This window comes from Rhinolophus sinicus, chromosome 13 (assembly GCF_057876585.1).
Source record: "Rhinolophus sinicus isolate RSI-liver-muscle chromosome 13, RSI-T2T, whole genome shotgun sequence".
Taxonomy (NCBI): domain Eukaryota; kingdom Metazoa; phylum Chordata; class Mammalia; order Chiroptera; family Rhinolophidae; genus Rhinolophus; species Rhinolophus sinicus.
Window position 1 is genome coordinate 19,493,769 of NC_142513.1, and position 20,014 is coordinate 19,513,782.

At 44.4% G+C, this 20,014-nt stretch overlaps 3 protein-coding genes across 10 annotated transcripts in view; 1 reads left to right on the forward strand and 2 right to left on the reverse strand.

Annotated features, from left to right (window-relative positions):
- Nucleotides 1–9,655, reverse strand: part of CNBD2 (cyclic nucleotide binding domain containing 2) — a 56,160-nt gene extending 46,505 nt beyond the window's left edge. The window contains exons 1-2 of the mRNA XM_019733030.3: nucleotides 9,395–9,655; nucleotides 7,422–7,472 (exon numbers count right to left, since the gene is read on the reverse strand). Of these exons, the coding sequence (XP_019588589.3) occupies nucleotides 7,422–7,472; nucleotides 9,395–9,655 (312 nt within the window). The remainder of the gene's footprint in view (nucleotides 1–7,421; nucleotides 7,473–9,394) is intronic.
- SCAND1 (SCAN domain containing 1) lies at nucleotides 9,526–10,665 on the forward strand. Its single transcript, XM_019733042.3, has one exon. The coding sequence runs from the start codon at nucleotides 9,877–9,879 to the stop codon at nucleotides 10,426–10,428; it is 552 nt and encodes a 183-aa protein (XP_019588601.3). The 5' UTR covers nucleotides 9,526–9,876; the 3' UTR covers nucleotides 10,429–10,665.
- Nucleotides 10,666–12,191: 1,526 nt separating this feature from the next.
- Nucleotides 12,192–20,014, reverse strand: part of PHF20 (PHD finger protein 20) — a 116,279-nt gene continuing 108,456 nt past the window's right edge. For all 8 annotated transcript variants that reach the window (XM_074317600.2, XM_019733064.3, XM_019733056.3 and 5 more), the window contains 2 exons: nucleotides 18,675–18,858; nucleotides 12,192–14,711 (listed from right to left, as the gene is read on the reverse strand). In XM_074317600.2, the coding sequence (XP_074173701.2) occupies nucleotides 14,569–14,711; nucleotides 18,675–18,858 (327 nt within the window). In that variant the 3' untranslated portion in view covers nucleotides 12,192–14,568. The remainder of the gene's footprint in view (nucleotides 14,712–18,674; nucleotides 18,859–20,014) is intronic.

Sequence of the window (20,014 nt, forward strand, 5' to 3'; positions counted from 1 at the left end):
CCACTCCATACATGAGGAGACTGAGGCTCAAAGTGGTGCAATGACTGCCAGAGCCAAGGGGCCATCTTAAAGAAAGTAGGAGGCTCCTGGGCTTGGGTCAGGGCATCCAAGACGTCAGCCTGGGGACCACTCTGAGACTGAGAGCTTGGAGACCTTGGAATGTAGGTATATGGCACTGTCCTACAAATCTTGTTAAATCAGTATATCAGGAACACTCAGAAAATTGGAAGTCCTCAAACAAACGGGGTATCAAATGTTGAAAGGAACTTAGTGACTGAAACTCAATGACTCTGGGGTCCTTTCAAAAGTAGAGATGAACATAGGGTCTAAAGTACTTTTTTCTACTAAAGATGGCAGTTGATAATCCCAATTTGCTCTTGTACAAGAATCTTCAGTGAAAAACTATGACTTCACGTATCGCCTGATTTGCCATTCCTATTCAGCTAGGCCTGTCTGCCAACCCTTCCCCAACTGACCCCAATGGAAGGGCACTGAATGCAGTGAAGACAGATGGACAGCTGAGAACAAAGACCCAGGCTCTGAATTACTAAACTAAAAAGCCACCATTCCTGGAGTGAGACACTAACCACTTACTGACGTGAGCATAGACAGAACTGGTTTCTTCCCCCTTACCTGATGAAAAGATGCAAAGGACTTACAAACAGAGGAAGAGAGAGTTTCAGAGGGAGAGAAGCAGTGTGCAGTTTTTGCCTCCTTCACCACAGACCTGGTCTTGAGGAAAGAAATATAAGAAGATCCCCTGCAAAAGTTTAGGGGGTTTCTGAAACTACTGCACATGAGGAAGGTAAGAGAGATGGTGGGAGGTGGCTATGGACACAAGGGTGTCCCATCAATCCCTGAGTTGCCTGAGGATCTAAGTGACATGGAGAGGGCCCAGACTAACGAGGGGCATCAGAGGATGCCAGTAAGTAGGACCAAAGACCTGATGAGACCCCAAAAGTAGACACTCCCAACCTCACCTCCTGCCAGCTGTGGCTGTGTAATTCCCCTGAGAACTGGATCAGTGTTGGGGAGGAAGAGGCAGGAAGTTTGGAGAGCTGTGAACTGGCCTAAGATGAGTCACTAAACCTGAAATGACACACTCAAAACTACTGGATTGAATCTCCATTTACTTGAAGACATGTAAATTAAGTTGTCTGCTAGGAGGCAGACTGGGGACTCAGAGTCAGGCATTAAAGTCAGTTCTAGAAATTAAGAAAGTGGCATTTCTGTCCTAGTTCCTTATCTTATAATTGAACTGCTACAGAGTAGAATTTCAGAAAGAGCAGTGGTCCTATTCCTATGTGATCTTGGGTAAATCACTTAACCACATAGGGCCTCATTTTACTTCTTATAAAAAGGAGTTAAAGTCAATTCCACAAATAATTCCTTTGCAAGGTAAGATCCTTATTGCTTTGCTAATTATAAAATGTATGTGTCAAATGTTTATAGAGCTCCAACATGTAGTTGGAAAAAGCATGAAAAGGTGAGTAGGATATAGTCTCTGCTATCAAGTGCACAATACGATGGGGAAGAAAAATGCTTCCACCACCGTAAGAGAAAGTCTCTCTAAATAAAGTTATAAACACATAGGAAGAAGGGGCAGGGCCTGTTCAGGGAGGAGGAGATGTGGCTGGAATGTGCCCACAAAGCATGGCAGGAAGTGATGCTGGGCTGGCAGAGGCCACAAACTAGCCATCCATGGACCAAACTGAGCTTGCAGACTGCTTTTTTAGACCTGCATGGTATTTTGGTTCAAACTTGCTTATCTCTAGTTTGGGAATGGGCTCTCCAATTCATCAATGTCCTCATCTCACACAACTGTGTTACCTGCCAGGCACGTTATTTACAACCCCCTGTATAGGACCTATATGGTCTCTTTCAGATCTAAAATCCTTTGACTATAATCAGTGGTTGCAAAATTGGGGTCCACAGGCCATATTTAGCCTGCTGGCATGTTTTGACAGAGTTTTTTTTTTTAATTTTGAATTAGTTGGCAATAGCTAAATACTGGGGATTTTATAGATAATTTTCTAGGAAAGTATAATTTACCAAGGTGACCCCAATAGAAACCATCTAAATAGACTAGTTTCCATAGAAAAAATAGAGGAAGTTGTAAAAGAACTCTCACCACCACTACCACCAAAATTGAAAAAAGTACCAGATCCTGAAGTTTTCACAGGCAACTTCAGATAATGCTGATGTTTCTTAAACTGTCCGAGAGCATGAAAAGAAGGAAAATACCAAATTCTTTTTATGAAGTAAGGAGAATACTGACACTTAAAATATGATAAAGACTGCATAAAAAGAGAAAGCTAGAGATTCATCTCATTTATGAGTATGTATTGTTTTTAAAATCATAAATATAATACAAGCAAACAGAATTTAGTAGCACATTTAAAAATAACATATCATCCCAGGAATGCAAATATGGTTAGCAGAGAATCCATAAACATAATCTGTTATGTTAGCACGGCTAAGGGGAAAAAAATCATCTCATCTGCATACATTAAAAAAATTGTTTTTGACAAAAGCACATTAATGAACATGTCACTCTTGTGGGTACCTCGGCCTCCAATGTGCTTGGGACCTTATTAAGACCTCACAGAGCAGGCCTGAGAGCCACCCCATTGGCTGGGGGCTGTTCCTGGAGGCATTCACTCACTAGCATTTCTGGGCGGAACAATTCAGAGGCCAGAGAAAGCCCTCGGCAAAGGTGCTTAGAGTTCCAGGAGGTCATCACGCAGAGCTGTGCAGAAATGGCATGTACCCAAGAGACCATAAAGCCAACAGAAAATGCCTGGGGCTGCAGGTCTCAGGGAGAGCTGGCAGAGTTCGGAGTTCTCCAAAGGCCACGTACCTTGAAAGCAGAACTAAGAGCACCTTCTGTAGAACACTGGAATCATGATACCAGGGCTGGCTCTGGGAGCTTCCCTGGTGCCACTGGTACCAAGGAGAATCAGGGCATGTGGGCTGACCAAGGGAACACACAGACATGCCATTTTTGCAGCCCTGCAGCTCCCAGGTGCTGTCTTCCAGGAAGAGAAAGGGCTAAACCAACTCACTCACACAAAACCCTTGTCATATGGAACTTCACTATCCCTGCCAACCTAGAATTCTATCTCTAGTCCCCTCTCCACACACAACTCCAACAAATAGCTGGTCCAGGAAGAAATCACTTCATTTAAAGGGGAGTTATAGTAAAAAATAAATAGCACCAGACCTATACATTACTCCAAAAGTGGGAGAGGGAAGCAGGGAACAAGAAAAACAAATGGCAGATGAAAGGCTCTCACCAGAAAAATATTAACATGAAACAGATGATAATCATGAACAGCAAAGAATTCAAAGGGCTGAGTGAATTTTAAAATAAGAGATCAAAGCAAAGATGACATAGTTCAAAGAGGAGATGGTGAGACAACTGGAGGATATCGCATTTGCAGAGCTCAGGAACGAAGTGTTTTTTAAAAAACCATCTCAGCAGTGAAAGTCATTTTAGAAACATCAAAAAAGAAGCAAGCCTTGCTAAATACAGAGGATAAGGTTGCAAAAAGCAAGTGATGGAATTGGAAATAAACAACTAAAAAGGAACCAGAAATACACCTGAAACTAATAAAAAAAGAAAAGAAAAAAACAGGAACCAGAAAATAATATAGCTAACAAGTATGGAGATAATACAGGGATGTGAGGCAACATTGGTTTATCAGGAATGAGAACTACTAACAACTGAGTTAATTACAAACATAGTCCAGCTAGATTAAGCACCCTAGAGACCTGTTATCTGTAGTTCATCAAAACATCAAAAGACAAAACGATCTTCACCCCAAGATCAAACACATTTGATAAAATAGGTTATCAAAAAGAAGTGAATCTCAGTAATCATCAGAGAAATGCAAATAAAAACCACAATGAGGTAACACCTCATATCAGTCAGAATGGCTATCGTCAACAAAACAAATAGTAACAAGTGTTGGAGAGGCTGTGGAGAAAAAGGAACCCTAATACACTGTTGGTGGGAACGCAGATTGGTGCCCTCTATGGAAGGCAATGTGCAGGTACCTCAAAAAATTAAGAGTAGGGGGCAGCTGGATGGCTCAGTTGGTTAGAGTGCAAGCTCTGAACAACAGGATTGCCGGTTCAATTCCCACATGGGCCAGTGAGCTGCGCCCTCTACAGCTAAGATTGTGAACAACAGCTCTCCCTGGAGCTGGGCTGCCGTGGGCTGCCTTGGGCTGCCGTGGGCTGCCGTGGGCTGCTGTACGCTGCCATGAGCGGGCAGCCATGGTGAGCGGCCGGCAGCCGGCAAGAGCTGCTGTGAGCGGCCGACTGCTTCAGCCTGCGGGAGCGCAGGGCTCATAATACCAGCAGGGGCCAGGGAGCTGTGTCCTACAACTGGACTGAGAAACAACGGCTTGAACTGGAGTGGACGGGGGGGAGGCAGAAGAAGAGGGGAAAAAAGTGAATAAAGTCAGCAGAGAGACCAGAGCAAGCTTCTTAGACTACATATAAAATTTTCAAATGCAGAAAAAGGAACGTCCTGGAAGCTTTATATCCAAACCACCTCATTAGCTGAACCTGCGTCTTCTTCACCATGAGCACAGCTGGCCCCCTGGAATGATGTACATACTGTGTGGTGTGTGCAAATGAAATTATAGAATTACTAATTCTGTTGAAAATCTGAATTTCTTGTCCACTTGTAACTTCTCTTAAAATTTTCTATTTAATATCTCACATTAAAAAAAATAATGCAAAAACACCAGTGTTGGTGAGGATGTGGAGAAACTGGAACCCCTTTGTCTTGCTGAGAGGAATGTAAAATGGCGGAGCTGCTGTGGACAACAGCGTGTGGTTCCTCAAAAAAGTAAACATACATTTACCACGTGATCCAGCAATTCCACTTCAGGGTATGTGGAATGGACCACAGGGACTCAAAAGAGGTATCTGTCAACCAGTGTTCATAGCATTATTCACAACAGCCAAGAGGTGAAAACAGCCCAAACGTCCATCAATAAAGGAACAGATATTCAAAATATGATATTACATACAATGAAATATTAGTCAGCCTTAAAAAGGAATGAAATTCTGATACACAGTACAACATGGATGAACCTTGAAGACAATATGCTAAGTGGAATAAGCCAAACACCAACGGGCAATATTGCATGATTCCACTTACAGGAGGGGCCTAGAGGAGCCAAATTCAAAGAGACAGAAAGTAGAACGGTGATTGCCAGAGACTGGGGGGTGGGGAGTTATTGTTTAAGGGTATAAAGTTTCAATTTGAGAAGATGAAAAAGTTCTGGAGATGGCTGGTGATGATGGCTGCACAACAATGTGAATGTACTTAGTGCCCCTGAACAGTACACTTAGAAATGGTTAAAATAGTACATTTGATGTTACGTATATTTTAGCACAATTTTTAAAAACTGCATTAAGATAAGTAAAAAACAAAACCCGAAAACCCTCAACAATAAGAAAAAAATTTTCAAATGTGTAAAAGATTTGAACAAATATTTTACAAAAAAAGATTAAAATATGACAAGATACCCCATACCATTAGATTTTTTAAAAATTCAAATTAAAACCACAATGAACTACTATTAAACATTGACTAGAATTGGTTTTTAAAATCTGACAGTACCAAGTGCTGGTGAGGATGCAGAGCAAAACTTTCATACATGAAATTGCTGGGCCCTGGATTCTATCCTGGCTATCCTTATCCTCTCTGAACTTTCGTGTGCACATCTATGAAGTAAAGTTCTGAGGCTCTATGAATCAAACACACCTCTATGGACAGCAAGGTGGAAATATCTATCAAAAGATTTAATTCAGTCATTTCTCTATAGGGACTATAGCTTAAGGAAGTCCAGGTCTCCCTTACTATCCAAACTCTTGCTTTTCAAACTCAGAAATCAAATAGATTTGTTAGCAACCGACATTTGTAATCCAAAATACAGAAAGAGCTTAAAGCACGAGGTGATTGTCATTCTTTTAATAGTGAAAAATCAGAAAGAATCCAAGTATTCAGCAATAATGCAATATTCTTTACACTGCATCCAGAGTGAGTCTCCTAAAACACCATCTGAACACAGGCTTCCCCTGCCTAAAGTCCTTCCACAGTTCCCTCTTAGCTCTAGGTGAAACCCGGGTTTGAATCCCAATCCTGCCCCTCATTAGCTAAACCTAGGCCAGTTAATCACTCACTCTAGACCTGAATTTCCTATCTGTAAAGTGTCACATACATACAGATGGCCAAGAATGGCTAATAATAGCAACGCCTATGACTTTTTTCAATGCCACACACTAGAACTTATACATTCCATTAAGTGCTAGTCCTTCATAACTATTACCATTTTAAAATCCTATGTGCATACTCTGTATCAGACCTGGTACCACTTCCTTTACATCTATTTCCTCATTGACTCTTCAGAGCCATTCTCTGTGGTAGTTATTATTTCCAGGCTTAGAAAGAGTGAATGACTTACCTAAGGCCATATCATAAAATAATTCAGAACAGCTTTCTTTGTTTTAGGCCAAAATTGTACATAACTCAAATATCCTTCAATGGATGACTGTTTAAACAAACCATGGTACATCCATGCCACGGATTATTATGCAGCAATAAAATCAACAAACTATTGATACATGCAATAACCTGGATGAACCTCCAGGGAATTCTTTTCAGTAAAAAAAGCCAATCCCAAAAGGTTATGTATTGTATCATTGCATTTATATAACACTTTTGAAATGACAAAATTACAGAAATGGAGGACAGATTACTGGTGGCCTGCAATTGGGGATGGGGTACAGAGGAAAGGAATGGGTATAATTATAAAGCAATAGCACGAGAGATCTTTGTGGTGATCAAACATTTCTAGATATTGATTTGGTAGTAGTTGAACGCATCTACATGTGATAAAATTGCACACGCCTACTACACACATACACAAATGAGTGCATATAAAAGGTGAGGTCTGAATAAGCTCTGTGAATTGTATCAATGTCTATTTCCTGGTTTTGGTATTGTTCCTGGTGTTGGTTATATAAGATGTTACCATTGGGAAAAACTGGATGAAGGGTGCATGAGACCTCTCTGTACTATTTTCACAAGTTTTTATGAATCTGTACTTCCAAATAAAAAGTATTTTTAAAAAAGTATCCAAAGCCTCTGTCTGAACGAGTCATATTAGAGCTCTCCCTTCATAGGGATGGTCTGCAAGCCACTGCTTGTCCTCTTTCATCAACACTTACTGAGGGTCAGCTGGGAGTTGCGCCTTGCATTGGAAGCTAAGTGATACAAGATGAATGACTTATGATCCCTTCCCAAGTGAGTTCCCAGCCTAGTGCTAATAAAAAAGCCTAATAAGAAAAGAGCATTGGACTAGAAGTCAAAAGAATTCTGTCCTCGTGGAACTACTTACCAGCTTTTTTATTTTGGAGCAATCCTTTGCCTCTTGCTGGCTAGACTTAACCTGCAAAATTCAGAATAGAGTACATATAAACATATATTTTAAACTTACCCTGCATTCAAGGATATCTGGAAATTACCTGAAATTGTATGCAGAAGTATGTAAGTGGATCACTCTTCTAGGAAGAGGTATTAGTATAATTATTTTCCCCCAGATTCTGGGGGTTGACTGACCCATAGAGTTTAGAATAACTGAACCCGATTTTCGGATTTAATCTGAAAGGCCCCTTCCATGCTAACATTCCACAATTCTAAGAGATCTCTAAGATGTCTCCTTCCATCTCTAATATTCTGATTCCAACAGAGATGGAAGAAATGTCCTCTCAGGAAAGGGAATGAACTCTTGTGGTACTTGGAATCATGGAATATTAAGATTTCCAGTCCATTTCTTCTGTGATTCCAAGTACCACAAGAGTTCATTCTCTTTCCCAAGATCCCAAGAGGACAAGGATTCAATTTTTCAACATGGAATTCTAGGCTCTTCATGATTTAACTTCCAATTGACCTCCCAACCTCAGCTTTCATCCCTTCCCCACATCCTAACCACTACTCCGTCTAGCCCACAGTTTGGCCAGCTCATCCACTTTCAAGAAAATCCAGACTGCATGTGAAATCCCCCAATTTTTACATGGCAGTCACTACAAAATATTAAAGACCCACTGCAATTTCCGTCAAGGGTTTCAGACTCTGGAAACTGTTCTGTGAGGATCCACTTCAACCTCACAGGATGTGCAGAGAGCACGTCCTCTGGGAGAGACAAGTTTTATATCAGGGCCACTGGTATGTTGATGGTTGTTAAACAGGCCCACTCATTCTGCACAGAGCTCAAAGGGACTGCAAGGGCCATACAAAACCTTCTATATGGGGCCCTTGTTTGTCTCCAGGCGTTAATTTCCCTCTCTGTAAAATGGGGCTACAAAACATATTTGAGAGTCAGCTGTCAAACAGAATGTATCACTTACTGAAGGGCTGTCAGAACTACATGCTTTTGCCTGTGTCATCTCACTGAATTCTCATAGTAACTTCTATGAGAGAAGTTCTATCACATACACATTTTACAGAGAAGAAAACTGTAGCTTGGAAATAGCAAACAATTTATCTAATGAAGACAACAGCAAACTTTTAAAAAGCCCGGTCCTTCCAAGGGCTTTACTGATTTAATCCCCTCAGTAACCCTGGCCTAAGGCAAATCAACCCTGCATGGGGATTCCACCATAGAATACTGACATCTATTTAATGCAAAAATAATGTAAACAAATAGTATATATAATTTAAAACTTTTAGTACCACATTTAAAAAGTAAAATGACACAAGTGAAGTTAATTTTAATATATTTTATTTGCCCCAATATATGCAAAATATTACCATTCCAACGTGTAATCATATAAAAAATTATTGAGATATTGGTTTTCGGTGTTGTTTTTTTTTTTTTTTTTTTGGGGTGGGGTGGGGTTGGTACTAAGACCCATGTGTATTTTAGATTCAGCACATATCCATGCCAACTAGCCACCTCTCAAGGGCTCAGTAAGCACAGAGTGGCCACTGGCCACTATACGAAGCAACACATTTAGTGTATTTACTAATCCTAAAGTTAAAAGCCGAACCCAGAGAGTCCCTTGGTTTCAGAGGATACACAAGAAATAATGGCAGAGTTCTTAAGCATTTACTTTGTGACATGAGAACGGCAGTGTTACCACGTTTGCTGGGGATCTTATGTTATAGTTTGTCTCCCTCGCATTAAGACGGGGAGGCACTCCCCTTTTGACGGTGCAAGAGAACTTTCTCGAGTCGGGCACTCCGTCAGTGCCGGACCGCCATCCCGCTGTCCCGCTCCGTTCCCCTGCCGGGCGCCAGCCCCCGCGAGCCAGTGGCTCCCCAACATCCTAACCAGGATGAGGCGCGAGGGCAGGGGCAGGCGCAGGTCACCTGCGGACGGGAGCGATCAGAGCGGATAACCCCTTTGGGCTCCGGCTCCTCCTCTTCTTCCTGCTGCTCCTCCTGCTGCTCCTCCTGCCGCTCCTCCGACTCCTCCCCCTCCTCCGACTCCTGCTCACACTGGGGCACTGAGGCAACATTGGCCGGTGACTGCGCGCTCGCTGTCACCTCCTGACTCGACTCGCCAACGCGAGGGGGCGCCGCTTCCTGGAGCCCGGACTCCGCTTCCGGGTGCTCGCGGGCCGACCTCATCTTAGAAACGCCAGCGGAAACTTCCGCTTCCGCCCGTCCCCGGCGCCTGGCTGGCACAGGTGAGCTCTGTGCGCTCTCGGTGAGCCCCGCGTCCGCCTTCCTGGAAGTCGTGCGGGCTCTGCCCTGTCGCGGGAAACGTCTCCCTCCTCACCCCGCCCCCGCGCAGACGCAGTGCTGAGCGCACAGCCGCAGAACAAAGGGTGACGTTCAGAGCCGGAGTCATGGCGGCGACCGAGCCGGTCTTGGCGGCCCCTGGGAGCCCGGCGCCGCCACGGGAGAAGGAAGAAGAAGGAGCCGGGTCGAGCTCAGGCCCGGAGAGTAACCCTGCGGGCTCCTTGTCGACTCCTGAGGCGCCTCCGCCAGCCCCCGAACACTCCAACCAAAATGCCGCCGACCCCGAAGCGGTTCCTCCGCCTCCCGCGGCGGCGTCCCCGGCCCTGGAGCTGCCTCTCCATCCTGCACCCCTGGGCTCCGCGCCCCTTGCTGAAGCCGCTCCACGCTCCCCCTCAGGCCCTGGCGGCCTTGGCAGCTCCCGGCCCGGCCCGGAGACGTTCCGCCAGCGTTTCCGACAGTTCCGCTACCAAGACGCTGCGGGCCCGCGGGAGGCGTTTCGGCAGCTGCGGGAGCTCTCCCGCCAGTGGCTGCGGCCTGACATCCGCACGAAGGAGCAGATCGTGGAGATGCTGGTGCAGGAGCAGCTGTTCGCCATCCTACCGGAGGCGGCGCGGGCCCGACGGCTTCGTCGCCGCACGGATGTGCGCATCACCGGCTGAGCGGCGGAGCTGCGGGCGGCCTGGTCCGGAGGCTCCCTGGACTTGGAGCCGTGATGGAGTCTGGGAGCGTGAGCCTGCTCCCCAGTCCGCATTAATGAAAAACGAGTTTGTGTAGCTCCTGTCGTCTGGTGTGTCCCTTTCGTTCGTTTTTTACTGGGTTTATTTTCCCAAGCCTATTTTCAACCTCCTGGCTAAACCTAGTTGGGAGCCCATGAGAATAAAACCTGTTAATAATCACTTGGCCTTCGTTGGCTCATTACGCGTTGGCTAGCCCTGGGCCTGCACATGTGGGAAGTATTTCTGCGCGCTCCCCAGGACCCCACTTGGGACTCCTTTGTTTAGTTGGAGTCTAAATAGGCTTCCATAGTCGCCCCTGATTCTCACTAGCTAGAATCTGAACTTGTTTTCCTACCTGAAAAAATAGATGGTAGTGATAAGTCTTGCCTTCTAATTGGTTTGGGGATCGTTCTGGCCAATAACTGGCTCTATTAAGTGCTTGCTTTTAACTACCTGTATACCAACACTGCCAACTTACTCCACTAGCCTGCCCTTTGGGCACCAGCTTCCCAAAAGGCCCAAACTACGGTATAGGGCTATTTTAAGTTTCAGTGCGGGTCCTTATGTAGTTCCTGTTTGTGAGCTCTGGTTTAAGCCTCCAGCCTCACCTTCCTTAAAATTTTAGGCCTCTAGGACTTCAGCAGGACAATGTGAGCCAATGGATTTTTTTTATATTGCTGGAGCTATGCATTTTAAGTATCTCCAACTGCCTGCATTTTTTAAAAATAAGCGTTTGTTTAGAAAAGGGGGAAGGGGGGTTACTTTCTGAGGGGTGTAAATGTCTATTACGTTGCTTTGTACACCTGAAACTGGAAAAAAAAAAAAGAATTTGGGACGTAAAAGGGAAGCTTTGCTATGAAATCTAAAGCCTACATGAGATTTGAGTCTTCTGGTCAACCAGGAAGGAGCTAAGGGGTCCATAAGCAGCTTGGATTGGTCTCAGAAGAGTCCTAATTCCAGTGGGTGCCATCTCAATATAAGGCCAAAAACTGTCCTGTGCACTGTTTTCAACAATCAAAATCTAACAAGCCTACAGCTCACATCACAAAAACATGAGCCAGACTGGGCTGCAGGCTGGTGTGGGACGTTTTACTTTTGCATATTAAAAACAAATGAATTCCAAAGTATTTTGCATACTTTCTTGGGCTTTAGAGTCTTGAGCTTGCATCCATCTACCTCCCTGCAGAAGATAAACCTGTTTAGAATGTAAAAGCAGACTTCCTTTAAAAGATATTTATACAAAAGTAATACATATTAAGAATAGAGAACTTTATTATACAGTAACATTGTAAGGATAATACTGTATCTTCTATTTTGAGACTTAAACCACTAGTGTAATTTAACACTAGTTGAGCTTGGGTCTTTTTGAAAGTTTTTCTCTTTCTCCCCTCCCTGTTAAACCTTAATGACTCTGTTTACTATGCATACCAGTTTCAATGATTCTATTTTCCCCAGGCCAGTTTCAAGGACTGTTTACTCTGGGCCAATACCACCTCCCCCTCCACCTTTTTCCTTTGTTCTGCCTCTTACAAGCCCATAAAATCTTTTGGCCAGGCTGAGAGGCGGGGGTGGGGGTGGAGGGATGGCCTTTGGACCCGAGTCCCAGCATCCTCCCAGAATGCCAGAATTTTGAATAAACCTGCTTTTCTTTCCATCAACCAAGTCTTGAGTTTTGGCTTTCGTGTGGTAACAATATGACAAACAGAGCAACAAAAACCTGTTTTATTTTTTCCAAATACAGATACAGAAGTTTGCATGTTTTGTAAATATTGCTTCAAAGCAACATTTCTATATACAGGGCCTTCTGTTCTAATAGCGCGTAAACATAGATATGTATCCACAGTGCAATGTTGGCTCATCAAGGGTCCACCTTGCATAAACTCATCACATAAAGAAACAAAATGTTTAGTCAAACCAGAACTGTTTTTGTCAAGGCAATTTTTTAAAAGGTGGATAGTTTTTCTCAAAAGAAAACTTAGGTAGTGTACATATTTCTAAATGGTAACAGTAATACTTGCAAATAACAGTTTCCAGTGCTCCAACTTGGGGTTAATTCAACTTGACCCAGGAATGAGGATGGAGCCCCTCAACATGGCTTTAAATTAGGGAAACACACTGAGGTTATCAGAATTAGGAGTCATCCCTGCTTCCCTAAGGATAAAAGTCACAATGAGTGATATGGGATCATTTCTTTACAAAATAAACAATAAACCCAATAACAGGCAAAATTAGGGTAATTCAGTTTCTGCTTCCATCTTTGAAAAAGACATGAGACTGACTAAAGTTACAGCTTCCCCAGATGTGACACTCAAATTTATTTTCAGGAAAAAAATCAGTAATCTAATGCTATGAAACACCGCACAGTTGTGGCTACAGAAAACCATCCTGTTTCTTCCCTTTTCAGACAAGTATCACACAATTCTGAAAATGTGGCTGTCTGATAAATTATGCAAAACACGGATGCGACGCACGCTCCTTGAGCATTTCTTCCCATTTCAGAAACACCAACGTTAGCAACTGGAAACAGCCTCTTATAGAGGAATTGTGTCAGCTTTATTACGGATGTCACATCTACATGTATGCCTTCTGATGGATAAGCTACAGCAGGTCAACTTGTCCTAAATTCATTTTATAATCACATGGTGAACAAATCACTAGACAGCGTTCCCTGAAACAGATCTTGGTACAGAGGCTTTCGTGACCACAATGACCTGTGCCTTAAAGCCTAACCATTCCACAGATCACTGGACATATGGTCATTGCTACTGAGATATTGGCTACTTCACGTTTACATAGTAAATATTTGCAGCATATAACATTACAGATTCAAAAACCCATAATTAACTTGTGTTAATGGACAACTGTGCTTTGATTTTTGCCTTTAGTGATAAGAAAACTAAACGGTGAAACGGGTCACTCCTCAAAGCATGGAACATTTTCTTTAACTTTGCCTAGTAAGGAAAAACAATAATATAGCAATTACACGTGGAACCGTAACCTGTGAGAGTAACAAATATTGTCTCAAAAGGTACAAATTGTACCTGGACCTTAAGCAGCATAATAATCACCTTTATCTCACAAAATAATACAAACAGGATATTTAAACTGTTAAAGTATATTAACACAATTCTGAAAATGCCACTACTGAACATATACCCTTCAGAGAAGGAGGAAAGCGGCACATGTAGAATCTGAAGTTTGTGTACAATATAAAATAAGGTAGATCCCCAAACCACATTCTTTGTAACAAATCTTTACAGTGAAAGAGTTCAAAATTTTGGGAAACATTTTTTGGACATTAAATAGAACTGGGACGCTGTCAATATTAAGAAGTAGGTAGAAAACGATGTCCTTTGGGTTCCAGACCTTGCCTGCTTCAGCTTGGCATTCCTCCTAGATTCTTATTACAGTGAGATTCGAGTTTCTCCACAGGCTGTGTGGGCTCTGCTACAGAAGACACAACGCAGCCAACTGTGGGATGAAAGCATATAAAACTTGTCCCCGGTACCATGAAGTCATGCAAGAGATGTGGTGAGAAAAGTGAAGTCCTAAGAAGACAGGGCAGCCAAGGCCTCTGCTCCTTTCCAACCTCCACAGAATGGTGAAGTCACGACATTCTGGAAAAATGAAAATGATGCCTTCTGCCTAAATTCATGCCAGGCAGAAACCAAATGGCTTGGCATGTGTCCCAACCTAACAGAAAAGTCAATTAAATAAGCTGCAAGTTGAATTTATAACTTGTTTCCGACGAAACTTTTTTGGCTCTCACTCTATTTATCATCAGTGGCACAATTTCAAGTGAAGTTTGTGCAAAAAGACTCACTCTCCATCCAACAACGTGCACAGAAGAAGGGAATCCCAGGAGTCTATTTGCTACCTTCCTGGTAGGCTTTGAGATCAGTGCCCAGCCCTCCAGCAGTCAAATGGCCTCTTTGTCCAATGTCCATCACACCCCCTGCCCAGATCCCTGAAGTCGGTCGGTGTCACGTGCATTCAGCATGCTAGGTTTATTTATTTAAATATGCGAAGTTCCTCCTGCAGGGGCCCCGGGCTTGAGCCCCCATTAGTTTTGGGAGCCCACTTTCATGTGGAGCAGCAGAGTGCGATCTGCTGCACCTTGCCCAGGTCCATCAGCAGCTGCTTGATGCAGTGCTTGAGCTGCGGGAGCCTGGCCAGCGGCTCCGGGGGCTCCAGTTCCCCGGTGTAGTCCAGCCAGCTCTCCAACACTGTGGGCAGAACAGAGAGAGAGGACTCAGTGACTCCCCAACACTTGATTCATAAGACTGTCAACAACAATTCAGGCACCAAATCCCATCTGAGCATTCCTGGGAGGCGGGAAGGGAGGGCAACACTGTCTGATCACCCTCTCCGGAGAGGATTAACTCCTAGGACAAAGCTCAAAAGCTTTGGAGCAGCACAGAACAATAGAACTTTCTGCAACAATGGAAATGGTGTATGTCTGTGTTGTCTAGTACAGTAGCCATAGGTAGTTACTGAGCACCTACAATGTGACTAGTGCAAATGAGGAACTGAATTTAAATTGTATTCAATCTTAATTAAACAGCCACACATAGCCAGTGACTGCTGTCACTCTAAAGCTTACCCACCCATGTTGGAAATCAGAGTCTGGTATTTTAGCCTCCTGTTAAGAAAAATGAGAATTTAAAGGGACTTGAAATGGTCTATTTTTATCACCATAAATTCTGATTTGCTTGCTTCATATTAATTCCTATCATCAGTAGTACAGAATACTCTGATTTTATTTTCTCTTGAAGTATTTAGTATAAGATGTCCAGGTACTAATGCACTTGATTATAATTGGTTCCCTATCTAAAAAGCTGTCGTGCTTTTCTGAGAGCAGGGATTTCTCTTTAGGAAGATGTCTGTTCTTCCCCAGGCAACTCCCTGAAGCTCTGGCATTTGGGGAGAAGCCATCTTGGAATGCTGCATCTTTGACAAAAGCCAGCCCCTCCAGGTAGGCCCTGTGCTTACCCCAGCCTGCCTATAGCCTTTCTAGTCCTGTACCGAGCACCTTCTGGACCCTGGAGCCAGAGGTGCAGAAAGAGGACGACTCATCCAGTGCCTGTTCCTCAAGCAGCTCAGTCTCGCACACAATCCTGTTCCTTGCTCAGACTCAGCCCTCCACCTTCTTTCCCACCTTTTAAAATCCTGTATTTCCTACAAGTTATTTCTCAGAGAAGCCTTCCCCAACTCTACACCTGGAATCCAGTCCCTGTGTTATGGGTGCTACGCTATCACACGTTCTTCTCTGGAGCACTAACCATAGTTTGTAATCATATATAATGGGACGATTTGATTATTATCTGTCTCGACCACAACACCAAGCTCCTTGAAGGCAGAGGCCGAGGTGGCCTTGCTCACCATTAGACCCCTAACACTCAGTTGTCCCTGGAACATAGCAGGCATTCAGCCACTCAACAAAGGTGGTGAGAGCATATGGGAATGCTCTGGCGGAATGCCCAGTGACTGCTCGGGCTCCACGGAACTCACCTTCCTCCCTGTATCATATTTCTTGTTGGCCCTTGGGGGTTCTAAGGCGGAGGAACCTACCCCCTTCCTGATCCCAACTAGTAGAGGGACTTAAAAATAAGAAAAATAAAGAGTGCTCAGACTTGAACTTGAAAACCAAGAGTAAAGGACCAAAGTCACATGAGAGGGACTAGCGACCTCCTGAGAAAGAAAAAACTCCATAGTGACCAGTTCCAATACAGCAGTAAGTTAAAAAAAAAAGAAAGAAAGAAACTCGGAGACAAGCCACTGCTCAACAAAAGGGCACAAGAATAGATGATGGAGCAAAGACCCAAAGCCAATGCTGGAAGAGCCCATCTGAGGAAGAGGCAGTCAGGGCTGGCGGGGTCGATTCTGAGAAAGTGAGAATGTCAATCAGCAAGATGACCCTACAATTGACGAGAGGCCCCTCTCTTAAGGTCACCGTAACTACCTCAGATCTGGTTTCAGGCTCACCGAAGACCTCTCCCAACACTGTGACCCAAGAGGCCAGCACCAGGAGAAAGAGCTCCAGTGTGCGAACAGCATTGTCTGAGCGTGGTTAAGAGGATTGGTTAGAGCCCCGAAGCTGAAGCCTTCTCTAAACCTGTAGGTCTGAAGACCAGGCCCAGGACTGGGAGCCAACAGCCTCTCCTCTGGACCCAGGATCCAGCAGGCCAGCCTTTTCTCCACACCAGGTGCTGGAGCTAAGTCGCTCTTTGAAGGAAGCTCAACAGCTTCTCAGCAGTATGACGACTGCAAACAAGGGAAAGGGTTTCATTTCAAATACACTCTCCCAGACCATCTGGATAGAGGCCAATGTGCTCTAAAGTAACACATTTTCTTAAAATAATAATTTCTAATGCAAAAAGATTCAGTATTTTCATGGTCATTAAACATCTTTTGTCTTTTAGTTTTACAAAACTATTCACACAACTACCTCAATTATTAAATAATGGTTAATATTAAAACAATGACATTTTAAAACATATTTATCAGTCAATATAACAGCTTACTAGGCTTTTTATAAAGTAAATTGTCTCCCAATTCCTATACAAGCTTAGCTTATCTTGATGGTCTTTAGATGAACTGAAGAGTTCACTCCTCACTGTAGTAGAAATAAAACAGGATTCTTATGAATAAATTAAATACAATGCAAAAGTATGTTTATCTGAATAAAATCTTTAAACTTTATAATTGATTTTCGTGCTTCCCTGGTATCTCTCAGGGCCTTGAGTAGCAGGTCACCGGCAGAGCATGTGGCCCCAGAGCAGCAAGACACAGAAGAGGCCACTGGAGGCTGGAGAGGGGGCCTCGGCTCATCATCCTTACCACCGCCATGCGGGGCCGGAGGGGTGAGTCGGTGAGTAAAAAGTACATAGGCTCCGACTTCTCCCCATAGGGCAGGTTCCTTTGACAACAACAGAATGTTCGCCCTGTTTCCACCGGTGCCAGGCCTCCCCTCAGGGACCCAGAGCCACTCCTACTGCCATTCTTCCAAAATCTGTCATTTTCAGTCTGGCATTCGATCCCCTTTCAGCCATCTACAAGCAGGGTTTTCATAGACAGTGACATCAGTTGCAATTCTAAGGAGCCCAAGCAAACCCTTTAGGAGTAAAGGAGACAGAAACACGCCCCCTTTCAGAAATGCCCTCACAATGGACCCTGCATTAGCATCCTATTCCCACAGAAGCTTGAAGGCAAGGACTAGGTATCTGTTTCTCTCTGCCCTCCAGTAGGGCAAGCCCTTTTCCAACCGAGCTAGTCCTCTTTCACCCACTCTTGAGTCACCCCCTCTCCAGCAAACAACACCATCCTCCAGGCTCCACTTCAGTCCCGGGGTTCCAGGAAGCTCCGTTACCGCTTCCCCTTACAACAGCTCTTCTCTGGCACGGCCTCCGCCATACATATGTCCTGGCCATACCTCATGAATCTAGCCTGGGTAACATATGGCATTGTTCTGAGTTATTTCGTGTTAAGTATGTTTTATATCCCCAATTAAAGCACTAATAGCTTGCCTGTACTCAGAAATTCTCAAACAGAACATTTATTTCTTAATCAGGCCCCATTTTAAGAATGAAAACAAATAACTCGGAAATAAGTGAATAATCAAGAGGGAATTCTGTCTTCGTAAACCAAACCGGCAACTTCCTGGGAATCAAAAGGGACTGAACTTGACCATGTACATCATCACAAGTTCCGTTTTCCAAACCCATCTGCTAGTACCACTAACATCTGGGAGAAATACCCAGGGGCTACACAAACGACTAAGTCAAGTTCTTAAATCTCTACTGATATGGAGGAGACGGCTTCATTTTAGGTTTATCAAAAGTTGAAATAAAAGGTTTTTTTCAGATTAATCCTCAGATACCCTAAAAACTCAATTGAGAACTTGGTTTCTGAGATGTTCAGCTCGCACATGACCTGCAGGCAGAGTTCAGTTGCTCATCTGTACATTCTCCTTTGCAGAAGGGATGGGGCAGATCTTAGACATGCATGATAAATACTCAAAGTAAGGCCGGCCCATCTGGAGGGGAGAATGGAGGTGGGCAAGACTGAAAAAAACAGAAGGCAAGAACACAGCTGTCCCTGGAGAGCTAGATTGGGGGTTCAGAAAGCGGCTCGTCCCGGCGGACTCACAGTGCCTACTAATGGGCAGAGAGCCAGGGAAGGAGCCCTACCGTCCAGCTCCTTCTCAATGGAGTCCATCCTGTGCGTGACTTCGTCCTGAAGAGATTCCACGTGAGTCAGCAGGTTGAACTGCCACTGGTGCTGGGAGCTCAGCAGCCCCTCTCCGCCTCTGTCCAGCAGCTTCCGAGCAGGGGCTTCCTCTGGTAGGACCTTTTTGGAGACGTAGTCCCTCACCTGGTGATGCAATGGCATTTAAGTTACTGAGTGGAGACAGCTCCCAGCCCCTTCTCCAACCAGCCAGTGTTTGCAACTATTTGAAAAACCAGCTGCAGCGTGAATATTCCAAATCTCTACCTCCCTTTCCTCCCTCTCTCGGGCACTGGGCAGAAGTGTGCCTGCTGTGCCAACTGCAACCACCTCAGGGCAGCACAGACCTCTGGCTCAAAGGGCCCCACAGCAGCTTTCCAGTGACTGGCCAATGCCCGAGGCCTGAAGTAGGCCTCCCAGAATGGCTTCCAGAGCCCTGAGATCAGAATAGAGCTGGGCGAGTGTATATCAGGATTAGTATATGGGAGTCAGAAAAATTAGTTTTAAGTCCTAGCTCCGTGTCTTACTGAACATATGAACCTGGATGAGTTACTTCACTTCTCTGAGCCTCTGTTGCTTTATGGGAAAGATGGAAATAGTAAAACCTACTTTTAAGGTTCATCAGGATAAAATGGGATAAGGTTTATGAAACACAGTGTCAGCCTATAGTCAGCCTGCCATCGATGAAAGGAATTTTTAACCCTGGCTGCCTTGTTTAGGCCCAGTATTTTCTGCCTCGCCTGCAGGAGCACAAACCTTTTCTGGGGTTGGTGATCGCAACTTTTCATTCATTCATTTGAAATGAAATAAATTCTAGCTGGTATTTACTTAGAACTTACTATGTGCAAAGCCATGTGCTGAGAGCTTTTCACAGATGCACTGCACAATAACTGAAAGGGCACTGTCACTGACTCCATTCTACAGGCGGGTGAGGAGACACATCTGAGGACGAAAGTGACCTTCTCAGAATCACAGCAAATCGCTGAGTCCAGACTTGAACCTGGGTCTGTCTCCAAAGACTGTCCTTACCAGCCTTACCCAACACTCTTGAGACACTGGCAAGGGCACAGGCTTAATGAGGTGCAATGGCCACCCTTGGGCGGCTATAATCTAGGACACTCCCTCACTCTCAGCAATGAGCAGCAATGTACCCAATGCTGGTGATACCGACCCACAGGGTCAATCAAGTCTGTGAAAGTGAGGATGACATGGTGGGGAAGCTCTCCAATCCCCTAAAGCCTCACTGACAACTGAGGACAGGGCTGGACGAGGCCAGTGAACAGTTACAGATGACAACGTTGGC

Bases quoted from the DNA above. Each gene is read 5' to 3' on its own strand.
- SCAND1 (XM_019733042.3), top strand. From the start codon at position 9,877: ATGGCGGCGACCGAGCCGGTCTTGGCGGCCCCTGGGAGCCCGGCGCCG.